This window comes from Tympanuchus pallidicinctus, unplaced genomic scaffold (genome assembly GCF_026119805.1).
Source record: "Tympanuchus pallidicinctus isolate F22 unplaced genomic scaffold, pur_lepc_1.0 scaffold22, whole genome shotgun sequence".
NCBI classification, from domain to species: domain Eukaryota; kingdom Metazoa; phylum Chordata; class Aves; order Galliformes; family Phasianidae; genus Tympanuchus; species Tympanuchus pallidicinctus.
This window is the reverse complement of record NW_026294739.1, coordinates 4535678-4547999: the sequence shown is the minus strand read 5'-3', so window position 1 is coordinate 4547999 and position 12322 is coordinate 4535678. Positions and strand designations below refer to the sequence as shown.

Genomic DNA, 12322 nt, shown 5'->3' with positions numbered 1-12322 from the left:
CAGTCCGGGAGGCCATGAACCAAAGGAAGAGCCCCTGGTACAAGCAGAGCAGCTTCAGTAGCCACAGCTTGTGGGGAGTGCAGCAGTTTATTTGAGCTCTGGTTAAGCAAAAGATGCCCCCAGATAAAGGCAAGGAAAAGCATCCCCAACCCTGTGCAAAGGGCTGCACAACCAGCATCAGACCGGGCAGTAGATGCTAGTGATGTGCCAGCACACATCTCCAAATCCCTCTGAACAAGTGCCAGTGTCAGGGTGGCCTGCCCTGCCACCTGCACTATGCTGGCAGTGACACAACACCTGCCTGCCAGCTGCAGCACATATCCGTGGCTTTGCACGATGTACACACATTGCTCAGCCTGCAGACACAGCCTGCAGCCGGACACAGAGTGTGGGGCAGCATCAGGCCCACGGGCCCTGGCACACCGTGGCCCCAAGCATCGGGCAACCAGAGCCAGCCTGAAGCCAGCATTTCCCCAACTTCTCATACATCATTTCCTCCCAGCACCATGCACCCGATCCAGCGGCACGTGTTCTTCTCAGGCTTCTTCTCCCCTGGCTTTGCACGAGCTCCAGCCACCATAGCAGAGCTCTGGCACCCTTGGCTGGAGATGGCTGACCAGGGAGCTCCCACCCTTCTGTCCTGTGGCACGCACAGCCCCACGGGTACTGCAGCTGTCCCCAGGCTCTCAACGTGCCTTGGTCCGTCCTCACCTCAGTGGCCAGCCCACTCACATCCTGGCAAGGAGCTGAGTGTGCCTCAGGCACCTCAGGTGGTTTTCAGCTTGAGCACCTTGGAAAGGGGCTCCTTGGCACTGGAGTAGAGGAGGTAGGAGCCCTCTGTGGTGTTAAATGCCTCCCAATCTCTGCAGCCAACAGTGGGAAGGTGGTGAGCTGCCACAAAGCCTTCGTAGCCTTGCCACCTGTGTGGGAAGGACAGTCAGCTGGGGGCCTTGCACTTTCTTTCATCATCCCACAGTGGTTTGGGGGTGGGAGACACCCCTTGTGCCTGGAAGCTTGGTGGAAGTGGGGAGCAGAGGCAGCAGGATCCCCCTGTGCCCATTCTGTGCCCTCTCCGGACCATCCCCTTGCTGTACCCATGTCCCCCCACTCCCCCAGGCACATTCCAACTCCTGGGCTGTGCCAGGTTTGGCAGTGAGCTCACCCTACCCCAGCCATGCAGCAGTACCTGTAGATAATGCTGTTAATGGAGAAGGTGAAGCCATCAAAGGAGTTTGCTACCACCAGAAAGTAGTCATCTCCAACCGAGAAGAATTCCCAGTCAAGGGCACTAGGGGATGAAGCAAGCATAGGTGGGTGAGATGTGCTCAGCCCACACTGAGCTCTTGCACCTGGCCATCCCATCCCCATCTCGTGCTTCTCCAGCTCCACTGGGATCTGCTGCCCAGGACCTGTCTCCCATTGCCCTCCTCCATGTCCCTTTGCACAGGCGGTGTGCAATCCCACATGAACCCTCCAGGAGACCCCTATGTATTTTGGGGTGTTCAGGGGAAGGCCATGGACTGAGCAACACCCCAGCTCCTTGCACAGGTACCTGTAGGTGAGGAGGTCCTGGAATTTGACAAACATCTGGGCAGTGATGTTCAGCTCATAGATGGAGGAGTTGATGGCATAGAAGTTAGAGGGCGCTGGGATCCTGCTGTCATAGCTATGGCTGTTAGCCACAGCCAGGAAGACTCTGTCCCCAATGTGGAAGACTTCCCAGTCAGCAGCCCCAAAAGTCTGTGGAGAAAGAAGCCACCTGAGAAGCTGTTCTGGACATGGACTAGCATATGTGATGCAAGTGCTAGGAAGCAGTGGGACCTGCTGGAGGGGCAATGGGGAGGTGGCCTGCTCTTAAACCCAAGGAAAAAAGATTTATAGAATTCAGAGAATCATTAAGGTTGGAAAAGACCTGCAAGATCATCTGTAAGATCTCAACACCAACCCACTCCACCATGCCCACTGCCCATGTCCCTTAGTGCCACATTGCCACGACTCTGGAACACCTCCAGGGGCAGTGATCCCACCACTTTCTAGGGCAGCTGTGCCAGTGCTCTTTCTGAGAAGTTTTCCCTCATATCTAAACTCCCTTGGTCAGTCCATTGCTGCCTTTCCAGAAGTCTAAGAGGATCAGCCTCTGAAATGATTCCCTGGCTTGTCCCAGCACAGAGGGGGAATGGAGAAGCAGCATTTGGCCGGTGGATGACCTTACCAGGATGGACTGGAAGAGCTGGAAAGAGCCACTGAGCCAGATGTAGATGTGAGAATAGATGTTTGTGGATGTGCCATTAAACGTGTTGGCCACGGCCAGGAAGGAATAAGGCCCAATAGCAAAAAATTCCCAGTCATAGGCTCCAGAGGTTGGGATTGTCTGGTTGGTTTCAAAGAGCCCCGTGCTGGGGTTCCACCTGTATATCACGCTGTCTATGTTGTGGTTATTCCCTGAAGGAGACAGAGACGTGCAATGAAGAGCATCTGGTTTGCAAGAGAAACGAGACCCTGCCAGGAGTCTGACTACACAATATTTCAGCTCTGGAGGGAGTGAGGGTGGTCCTTAGCCTTGCTTGATGCGTGTGTCCCCCAGAGGGCCCTTCTCTGGTGCCGGTGGAGCTGATGTCCAGCAACAGACTGGTCTAGGGCCCAGACTGGGCTTGGACTGGCTCTGACAACAAGGGCTGGGTACCTTCTCTGTGGTTGACCACTGCAAGGAAAGCCTCTCCCTCAATGACAAACGCCTCCCAGTCCCTCGCGCTGTGCGTGGTGATCCTCTGATAGGTGACGAACTTCTCCTTCCTGTGGCTCCACTTGTATATCACAGAGAACTCCTGCCCCCTGTCATTCTGCTCAAAATTAGCCACTGCTAGGAAGATCTGAAAAAGAACAAGGCAGGACACTCCCGTTTTCTCCATTTCAGATGTGGCCCTGAGCAGCCTGTAGGCAGCACAAAGCACCCCAGGGACACAGATGGAACAAGGGACACAGTAGGGTCTGCAGAGACCCACTGAGATGGGGCAGGGATGACGCTTTGCTCTCATTGGCCTCCACAGCTGCCCAAGGTTGGGCTGAGGACCAGCACTTTCGTGGCAGGTGTGGCAGCAGCAGCCCACCCAAGCGTCCCAGGCAGGGTGACAGCAATGTCTTGGAGCTCAGCGGGGACAAGGATGCGTGGCTGAGTGTGACACCGTGCTGGTGACACTGGTTGGGGGGGGGGGGGGTGAGGGAGGTGGGGGTCAGGACCTGAGCCTCAAAGCTTCCCATGGGGAAACCACATAACAACCATGATGATAACAGTGCCCTGAAAAAAAACATTTTCCAGGCAAAAAAAAAAAACTCCACTGCTTTTGGCATTTTGGGCTGCTTGTAAAGCCCAAAGACACACTCAGAAAAAGAAGGGATTTGGTTTTCTTAGAAGAAAAATTCTTTGGAACTTCCTCTTTGGAAACAAATGCAGACCCAATCCCCCCACCCTTAGCATGGCTCCAGGATCCCTCCAGGTGGCTCTGCTCCCCATGGGGGTTGCCAGCTCCCCCCATTTCCTTTCCTCATGCCCTCACCCAGCAGTGCTGCAGGTTTCCCAGCCCTTGGAAGCAGACAGTGCCCTGGAGGAAGCTGGGGTGAGGCGAAGCTAATGTTGGGCACCTGATATTTGGTCCAGCCCCTAAATAACCTTCCAGGCAGCCTCACCTTTTTGCCTATGGTGAAATACTTCCAGGACTGAGCTTGGTAGGTGGGGATGTTCTGATAAAGCACAAACTTCCCATCGGTCCACTTATAGATGGCTGATCCTGGGGGGCTGTGCCGGTTGGCAGTGGCTGCAAACAGTCCAACCCTCGGGATGGTGAAGACCTCAATGCCCATCGTCTCAGAGTTGGTCACCAGGTCCTGGTATTCTTCCACATAGTCCAGCCGCTGCTTGACTGGGAGACCACAAAAAGGAGCCAGGTTCACACTCAATAGCCCCGCAGCTGGACTTAAGCGATCCCTGTGGGCCTCTTCTAACTCAGGATAATCTATGAACGACTGGAGCCCTTTTTGCAGGGCCTGGTTGCCCCGTGACTTTGTGCAGCAAGGCCACCGCAGCTGGAAGGACATGGGGTCACTGTTATTGCACACACTGCTGTCTCCGGTTTGTGATGAGCACAGAATCACAGAAAGGCTTGAGTTGAAAGGGACCTCAAAGATGATACAGATCCAACCCTGCTGCAGCACCCCCAGTGCGCATGGCACAGCTCTCAGTGAGCCTGGCTGTCCTGCCTGGGCAAACAGACCTGGGTCCTGCCCCAAGGTGCTGGCAGGGTGAATCCCTGGCCCTGGAAGAGCTCCCTCTGCCCCACAGAGCTGGGTGCTCACAGCACGAGGCTGATCATTACCTTCCAGCATGGAGATCCAGGCACTGCCATCGCAGAGGTACAGCCCTCTCCGAGAGGCATTGAACCAGAACTGTGCCTTCTCCTGCTTGGTGCAGGGCGGACGGGACCCCAGGGTCACCTTCATGTTGGTACCTGGGCACAGATGGAACAAGATAAAGGTGGGTACCCTTAACGGATAATGGAGGAAGAACTGGGCATGCCACTCTGATTCTGATGGGCATCAGGGAGCAGGGGGACGGCATCCCGGCACCAAGCCAGAAACCTGTCTGCTCACACCTCCAGAAATCAGCAGTGTGAGCCCATCACTGCCAGGTTACCCAGGGACATCAAATCCCATCTCACCCGCTGGACCCAGTCCCATTCTCCCTGCAGCTGTGCCCACCACCTGCCCCGGTTCCCCCCACCCTTCCTCGTCTTCCTAAGCTCAGAGCAGCCCACAGCTCCCTACTGACCATGTGGGTACTTCAGCACCTCGTTGCTCACTGCTTTCACCGGGACATCCTGGAGAACCGCAGGGATGGAAAGCGCTGTGGCTTTATGGTTCAGGGCTGTGCAGATGCGAGGGGTGGCATCGGCTCCTGGCAGCAGGACGAGCTGCCGCAGCAAGCCCTGCAGAATGGGATGGACAGCATATCCAGTGGGACTGAGGGATGGGAGCTGTGGGAATACATCACCCGAGCTTCCCACCAGAGGCCCACTCGCTTCCTTCTCCCCTGGGCTGCATTTTTCAGATGCCTGTTAGGTACCAAAACCTCTGCCCTGGGGCAATGGAACAGCTGGCAAGGCAGGAGCATTGGCAAGAGCTTTGTGATTTTCCCTGCCACCATGTTTCCCAACCACCGCTTGGGACTGGACATAACCCCTCTATCAGTAAGAATGTGCCATCAGCTGGCTTTGTGCCTCCAAGTGCCACCAGCCTAACAGAGGTGTCCCCACAGCCACATGCAGTGTCCCTGCCTGGGGACGTCCATCCCACAGCCATCCCGACGCCCACCAGGACCCTACTGTGAAGAAGCCTTTCCTCCTCCTCCTGTTGCCCAGGTAGAAGCTGGCTCTCTTCACTGACAGAGAAGCGGGAAACGGCGTCTCGACCACCCTGCGATAGGCAGAGGGCAGCGTCACAGCAGAGCCAGAGGAGCACCCCGTCTGCTGCATCCCACAGCCCAACCTACACGTCCTTGGGGAGGCCGCAGTCCACCGACAGCGAGAAGGACTGTCCAGAGACGGCCAGCACCAGCGTGTGCCAGCGGCTGTCGGCCAGCGAGACGTTGCGGAAGGTGACACGGTTCTGCCAGCCGCCGGCGCGCTCCGGGCTCCAGAAGAGGAAGTGCAGCTTGCTGGGCGAGTAGCGCAGCCCCACCAGCACGCCGGGGCTCTCCTCTGCCATCAGCGTGAAGATGTACTCGTTCCTCTGCGGGAGGACGCGGCGCTGAGGCCGACACGCTCCGCGCCCAGCCCCGTGCCCGACGCGGGGCCAGGCCCGCCGGCAGCGCTCACCTTGGTGGGGACGGCGAGCACCCGCAGGGTGACGATGATGGAGAACTCCTCGGGGAAGCGGTCGCAGTGCAGGAAGAGGCGCGAGGCGGGGAAGGCCAGGGCGCGGGGCCTCGAGGCGTGGAGCTGGAGGCCGCTCAGCCCCTGTGCCTGCAGCACCCGCACGCCGCGGGCCGACCCGCTGCCAGGGAGCAGCTCTGCCAGCACGTCCAGCGGGCGCAGCTCTGTGGGAACATGGGCATGCAGGGTGACAGCGGCCCCAGATGAAGGCTGCCAGCCGGGAACGGGCTCTCCCAGCCCAGCCCTGCCTGCGCACACGTGCTTCCCTGGCAGAGCCTAAAAACCTTCATTAAGTAATTATCCCTTTTCCCAGAGGAGAAAACAACACGCGCAGCCCCGGGGCATCATCCAGATGGAAAAACTAGCACCAGGAGACAGAGCTCTGCTTGCACACATCTGGGAAGCAGCAGGCCCTGATCCGAACCATGGCCCTATGCTCATCACAATTCCTACTGACGGGCTTTGGGCTCCTAACTGTGCTACAGCCTGGACTGCCTGGGCTCGGGGCAGCCAGGCAGGAGGGGCTGTGAGCGAGGCTGGCCAGCACATGTAGATGCTTTCCTGCTCAGCCTACAGTAGGGAACCTGCATTAGCAGATTGGACTCAACAATCTCCAGAGGTCCCTTCCAAACCCTATGATTCTCTGAACCAGAACCAGTTCTGAGGGAAGTACGTCCTGCCTCGGGCACCTTGCTTCAGAAAGGATCAAAATGAAATGCATGTTTCTCACTTCACCCAGCAAAAATCACAGGCTGAGTTCAGTCCTGGGTTTGCAGAAAGGTTTCACAGCCCCAGGATGAGCCTACAAGTGGGAAGAAGGGCAGGAGGTGGGCTGGAGGCTGTGCCCACATTCAGCAGCCAAGGACACGACCTCACTGAGGTGGTTTCCTGTTGGAATCAAAGCCGTGAGTCCCATTTTCCCTCCCACATCAGTTGTTGCTACCGATCACAGCTCCCAGTGGTTTGAAAAGCAGCTGGAAGCAGTTTCACCCCAAGACAAGCCATGAGCACACCAAATCTGGGCCCAAGCACCTAAAAACCAGAAATTTTCCAAGAGATTTTGCCACCGGGAGGATGTAGGATGCATCTTTCACCCAGAGATTCACACCACCTGTGCTCTCCAGCTCCGGGCAGAGGCTGGTGATGTGCCCTCATGGGCTTCCCTACAGAGTGTGTTTCCCAGGGTCTGTCCTGGCAGCACAGGAGTCCTGCAAGATATCCCAGCACCACCAACCTCTGCAGCTCCCGCCCGCACCGCCAGCCCCAGCTCCTACCTGTGCAGTGCTGCCAGCTCCTGCCACCCCCGCCGCACGCCCACTGGAGAAGGACAGCCCAGAGCAGCAGCGGGGCCAACATGGGGCTGCCTTGGGGGTGCTCAGCCCTCTGGGTGCTCTCACATCATCTGTCGGAGCAGGGCTAAGGGCCGGCTCTCCTTGCCCCTGCGTGGGCACTGCCCGGCTGCAGGCTGTGCTGGGCTGGCCGCGGCGCACAGACATTTAAATGGGAAGACGGCGGTGGGAGAGGAGGAGCCCCGTTCCTTCAGAGAGCTTTTATCTTGTGCCCAGCCCTCTGCAAGGCGGCTTTTGGGAGGGATTCCTTTTTTTTTTTTTTTTTTTTTTTTTTTCTTTCACTTCCTTTCAGTTTTGGTGATTCATTTTTCTGAGGTCACATGGTGGAAAGCAGGACATCGGCCCCTGCCCACAGAGGCCAAGGTGGGCACCATGCTTCCCCCAAACGCACCAGGCTTTCGGCAGCAATCCCAACCTGTACCGGGCAGATCTTCCAGTTTGCTACACCCTGCTCCAAGAGCCAGACCCTATGAGGGACATTTCCCTCCCTTGCAGGTGATGTCCGGTCACTCTGCCCACACCCAGGGCACAGCTCCCAGCCTAGGGCTGGGCATCGCAGCTGGACTTGCTATGGGGAGGGCAGGGATGTGCCAAGTACCAGTTTAGAAACCCTCGAGGTTACAGAGCTCAAACAGGAGACAGCAGTGGAAAAACTCTCTGCGCACTGCGAGCGCTGCTTGGTTCCTCTTGCCACAAAGCAAGTCACTTCCATCCTCCAAACAATTGAAATTAGCTCCCCCCACCCCGAAGTTTTCCTGCAAGGCAAACTGCAGAATGGAAAGCTGACGGCCAGCACAAAACGACAAAACATCGAGAAGCAAACCAGGACTTTCTTGGAGACAGGCCACCAAAGGTGCACACGCCAACACGGCCCTCGGCCCGAATCGTACAGTGACCACTGTGCCCCACAGCCCTGCAGTCACCCCACGTGGCAGTGCTGCACACATGTGTCACGTTAGCATGGCCCAGCATGTGGGGACATGCGTCAGCGGCCAGATCTGTGCGTGCTGCCCGAACACCAGCAGGGAAGGCTTTCCACCAGGACACAGCTAACACTGGGGACTTCACTGGCTAAAACACCACTGGCAGCCAAGGAGGACATCAGCAGACTCAAGGTCACAGCTGCTTCTGTGTCCTGCAAAAGCAGAGGGAAGTCAAGAGGTGGGAGAACAAATCTCATGTGCTTTTGGCGGACAGGGCTGGCTGTACAGCTTGAGGTTGAAGCTGGTGAGGAGAAGGACAGCACCAGCCCCAAAGGGTTTTCACTGTTCTTCAGCTTGGGAACCTGTAGATGATGTGCCCTGGGAAACCAACCTGCACTGTAAAACAAGGGCTTGGAGCACCTATGCCTGTGGCTGTGCTCAGCCCAAGACCCGCTCCTTGTCCCAGCAGCACTGGGAATAGGGCTGCAAAGCTGTTCCTAAGCACACATGCACATTCCTGTGCTCACAAGCAACTAAGAGAGGACAGTCTGAGACAGAGATGTTTGCCTAGTTCCTATGGGTTGTAAATAAAACCATGTGGCAGTGCTGAACAAAACGATCCTTGGACTTCTCCCAAAAAAGTCGGGCCATCCCTGGATGAAGAAAGGTTGAGAAGCATGTCTGTGGACAGCACATTTCAAGCAGAGCCCACATGCAGAGAACAGAGAGAGAAGGGCACCCGCATCACTGCAGCGGTCCTGCTCACAGCCTAACCGCTCCCTGGGTGCTCCAGAGGGACTCACACCAGGTCCTTCACATGGATGATAGAGAAGCCCAGTGAGGATGGAATGCATGGGTTTTCTCCTGGCTGATGCTCCCAGCAAACACGAGAGACAAATCATCACGTGGGAGCAGGCAGAAAACACAGTGCTGGCATCCCCCTTCCTCAGCTCTGCTCTTTCTTCCGAGTCAAGATCCTTTCCCACGTTCCCTGGAGCGGCTGCGGCTCCCCAAGGCCAGCCCACAGAAATCCCCACGCCAGTAAACCTGTCAGCAGCACCTGGCGACTGCGGCTGCCATTAACCCCATCCCCACCTAAAAAACTTCATTCCCAGAAATTTTGGAGGGGTTCTGCCAGGAAAGTTTTGGCGAAGGGCCACGTGGATTGCAAAAGGCACCATTTTTTAAGAATGCCACTGCAAAATCACAAAGCGCTCCGACTGCAAGCCTTGCCGCCAGCTTCCAGAGGCAATTCTGGTCCCTCCATCCCACCCTGCTGCAGCATCAGCACTCCATGGGCTCCCAGACAGAGCTAGCAGCCTCCTGCCCTACATGGGAAGCTCTCGGTGTTGGCCTAGCAGCAGACAGCCACTGGGTGACAAATGGATGGAGATACCAAAGCAGGGAAGCCCCAGGACTTGTGCCTGGGATGTTCTGTGGCTCTGGGATGTTCCCTGATCCTACATTCACTAGCCCTACAGCAGTCAGAGATTCTCTAACCCAGGCACCAAACCTGGTCAGAGCCACTGTGCTCTGCTGCTGCAAGGAGACACGCTGCCCTGTGCCAAAAAGCAACTCACGGTGCAATTGCACTGCTTTCCCCACGGACAGCTCGTATTATTGTTAGTGATCATTCAGGCTTTGTCAGCTCAAGCTGCCCATGTCTACAGGCCGGTGCCGAGGCACTGCCCGACATGCAAACACACTTCTTAGAAGAAGGCTGAGGGCAGCACGGTGCAGGGGCAGCGCACTCTGCCCACCCGCACAGCTCCTTCTTCTGCAGCATCCGGGGAGGGAAAGGAACAAAGAAGGAGAACAATTGCTATTGTTTCTGCAGACGTTCTCAGGGCTGGTTCCGCTGCTGCCCAGAGACGCCGGCCACACAGAGGCCCTGCTGCGCTTAGAGCTGCACTGATGGCAGCTCCCATCCCTATCCCAACCTGCTCACAGAGCTTAGCATGGAGCGCCAGGAGCACAAGGGCTGGGCAAGCTGGCCACCAGGCAGCATCGGTCCTGAGCTGGCCCGATAGAGAAACCCTACTGGCCACCCCCCAGCAGCCAAGCATGTCCCATGCTATGCAGATTCTGCAGGGCCTCCTGGGGCTTGGCTGTACCGCCAGGTCCAGGAGCCTCCTGCAAGAAACCCCCAGTCCTGGAGAGCCGTAGCGCTGGGCAAGCCTTGCCCCCGCATGAGATTTCACCCAACTGAAGTTGTTGTCACGCCAGCCCAAATTTGGGTTGCAATTTGCCAAATTGTTTTGGCATGGGAAAAAAAAAAACCTGCTTTGGGGCAAGACAGCTAACCTGGCTGTGGGCGGAGAGACTGCCAGCAGCCGGCCCAGCATCCAAGAGCGTGGGTGCCCCACACCCCCCGGCATGCTGCATCTTGCAGCCTGCTGCTTTGAACCCACCTCCTGCAGCCCCCAGCCTCTCAGCCCACAGGTGCCCAGTTCTGTGCAGTGAGGGGAGGCTGGAGCTCACGCACGGCAGCTGCCCTGTAATAACCCACCGCCCGTATCATTACCATTAATTATATATTAACATACCCCGTAATCTGCGTTGCTGCTGCAGTTCCATCCCAGGGTGTGAGCTGCTTTCAAAAGCCACAGTATGGGACTGAGTCAGCACAAATTGTGTCACCTGATTCAGGTAGTGGCGATGGACCCAGTGCTGAGCATCTTCATCCTGCTGGTCTGTCAGCCATGGCCTTACTCAGAACAACATGATGCAGTGCCCTACAAGTGGATGGTGCATGGTCAGGAGCCCCAGGAAGAAATACTGCAGGAATTGCTCCTGCAAGTCTGCCCTCCTATTAAACTGCTTTATGTGAGTAAGAAGTGCTCAGTATTTACAGGTCTTGTCGCATAGTTTGCATCTTAAGAACAGTTAAACAACAAACTATGCTGAATCTAACACTCTGTTGTGCACCCCTGATCTCCAGCCAAGGCCACGCTGCAGGTGGCTGTGCCTCTCTGCTCTCCCAGAGGCAGAAGACACACAGCATCCTTCCCAAGACACAACACAAGTCAGAGGAAAGCAAGAACCTTCCAGAGATGCAGAGCTCCATCCTGAAGGCAGCACACCGCCTTCCTTCCATTCACATCCAGCCAAAAAAAAAAAAGAAAAAAAAGCAGGAGAGCACCCTCTTGATTGCTCTGCCCTGGAGCTGCAGCCCTTTCATGTGGTTCCAATGCCTCTCCCGCAGCAGTTTGCACTTTCAAAGAACGGCGTGCAGGCACACACACACAACACAATTACTGAATGGCTTGCATCCCACTGTGTGTGTTCTGACACTGCTCCTTTTGCCAAGAAGAAAAAAAGCACACGCATGTATATGTAGGCATACACAAAGGCTCTCGAAAAGACACTGCTTGCATCTTTACAGCTCTGTTGAGTCTTTACATACAGATAGATAGATATAAGCCTAAGGCAAATATAACCCACAGAAAGAGTTTTTGTCTTTCTTTTTTTTTTAATCTTTAATACTTTGCTTGCATGCGTAACACCTGTAGCATTCTGACACTCCCCAAGGAATGTATTTTATAGTAACTGTTGCAGGCAGAAAAAAGGCAACGGCTCAGAAAATTATTGCTACTGGCTAGCATTACACACCTTGCTAGCGTGAGTACTCTTTCAAGGAGAGGATTAAGCTTTCAGGGGAGGCTATTGCAGCATCCAAGTGGCAGCTTTACAAGCAGGAAGGCCGGGGTGTTCCCCAGACAACTGTCTGTGCATGGAAACTCTCAGTGCAGGCTGCGCTGAGCTCTGCTTGAGAGCTCTGTTTTGGGGGCACTGTCCAATTCCTCCTGAGAATCTCCAACTAATTGTCCTTCCCCAGCCTGACATCTGGTATCGGCACTCGGGATGATACACAGCAGCTCATGATTCACCTGTTGCCATAACAAGATGTTCCTAAGCCCAGAGACTGAGATCATCACAAAACCTTTGTTAGAGGCAAACTGAGTCACATCTGTTGGCTGCCAGATTTTTAGTTTTCTTTGAAAGATCAAGTGATTGCCATCACTAGAGACAAGATACTTGCCTGGAAAGCCCCAGCAACTCCATCAAGTCTTTCACATCTCTAAAGCATCCCCAGTGTTTTACTCGCATTACCGCAAACTCTTCC

General features: G+C 55.7%; 1 protein-coding gene across 1 annotated transcript; it reads right to left on the bottom strand.

The window, feature by feature from the left end:
* Positions 1-68: 68 nt before the first annotated feature.
* On the bottom strand, positions 69-12282 carry TSPEAR (thrombospondin type laminin G domain and EAR repeats). The gene is made up of 12 exons (XM_052687191.1): positions 7199-12282; positions 5868-6088; positions 5543-5781; positions 5376-5466; positions 4823-4979; positions 4371-4502; positions 3685-3917; positions 2684-2870; positions 2213-2442; positions 1553-1740; positions 1187-1288; positions 69-920 (listed from the first exon to the last, which is right to left on the bottom strand). The coding sequence occupies exons 1-12, from the start codon at positions 7278-7280 to the stop codon at positions 767-769; spliced, it is 2016 nt and encodes a 671-aa protein (XP_052543151.1). The 5' UTR covers positions 7281-12282; the 3' UTR covers positions 69-766.
* Positions 12283-12322: the final 40 nt, after the last annotated feature.

What these genes read in the sequence shown, in the direction of transcription:
- TSPEAR (XM_052687191.1), bottom strand. Translation starts at nt 7,280, where the DNA reads ATGTTGGCCCCGCTGCTGCTCTGGGCTGTCCTTCTCCAGTGGGCGTGC. An exon ending in ATTTCACCATAGGCAAAAAG is followed by an intron (nt 2,871 to 3,684) that starts GTGAGGCTGCCT and finishes GTTCTTTTTCAG; the next exon opens with ATCTTCCTAGCAGTGGCTAA. An exon ending in CAGGACCTCCTCACCTACAG is followed by an intron (nt 1,289 to 1,552) that starts GTACCTGTGCAA and finishes TTCATCCCCTAG; the next exon opens with TGCCCTTGACTGGGAATTCT.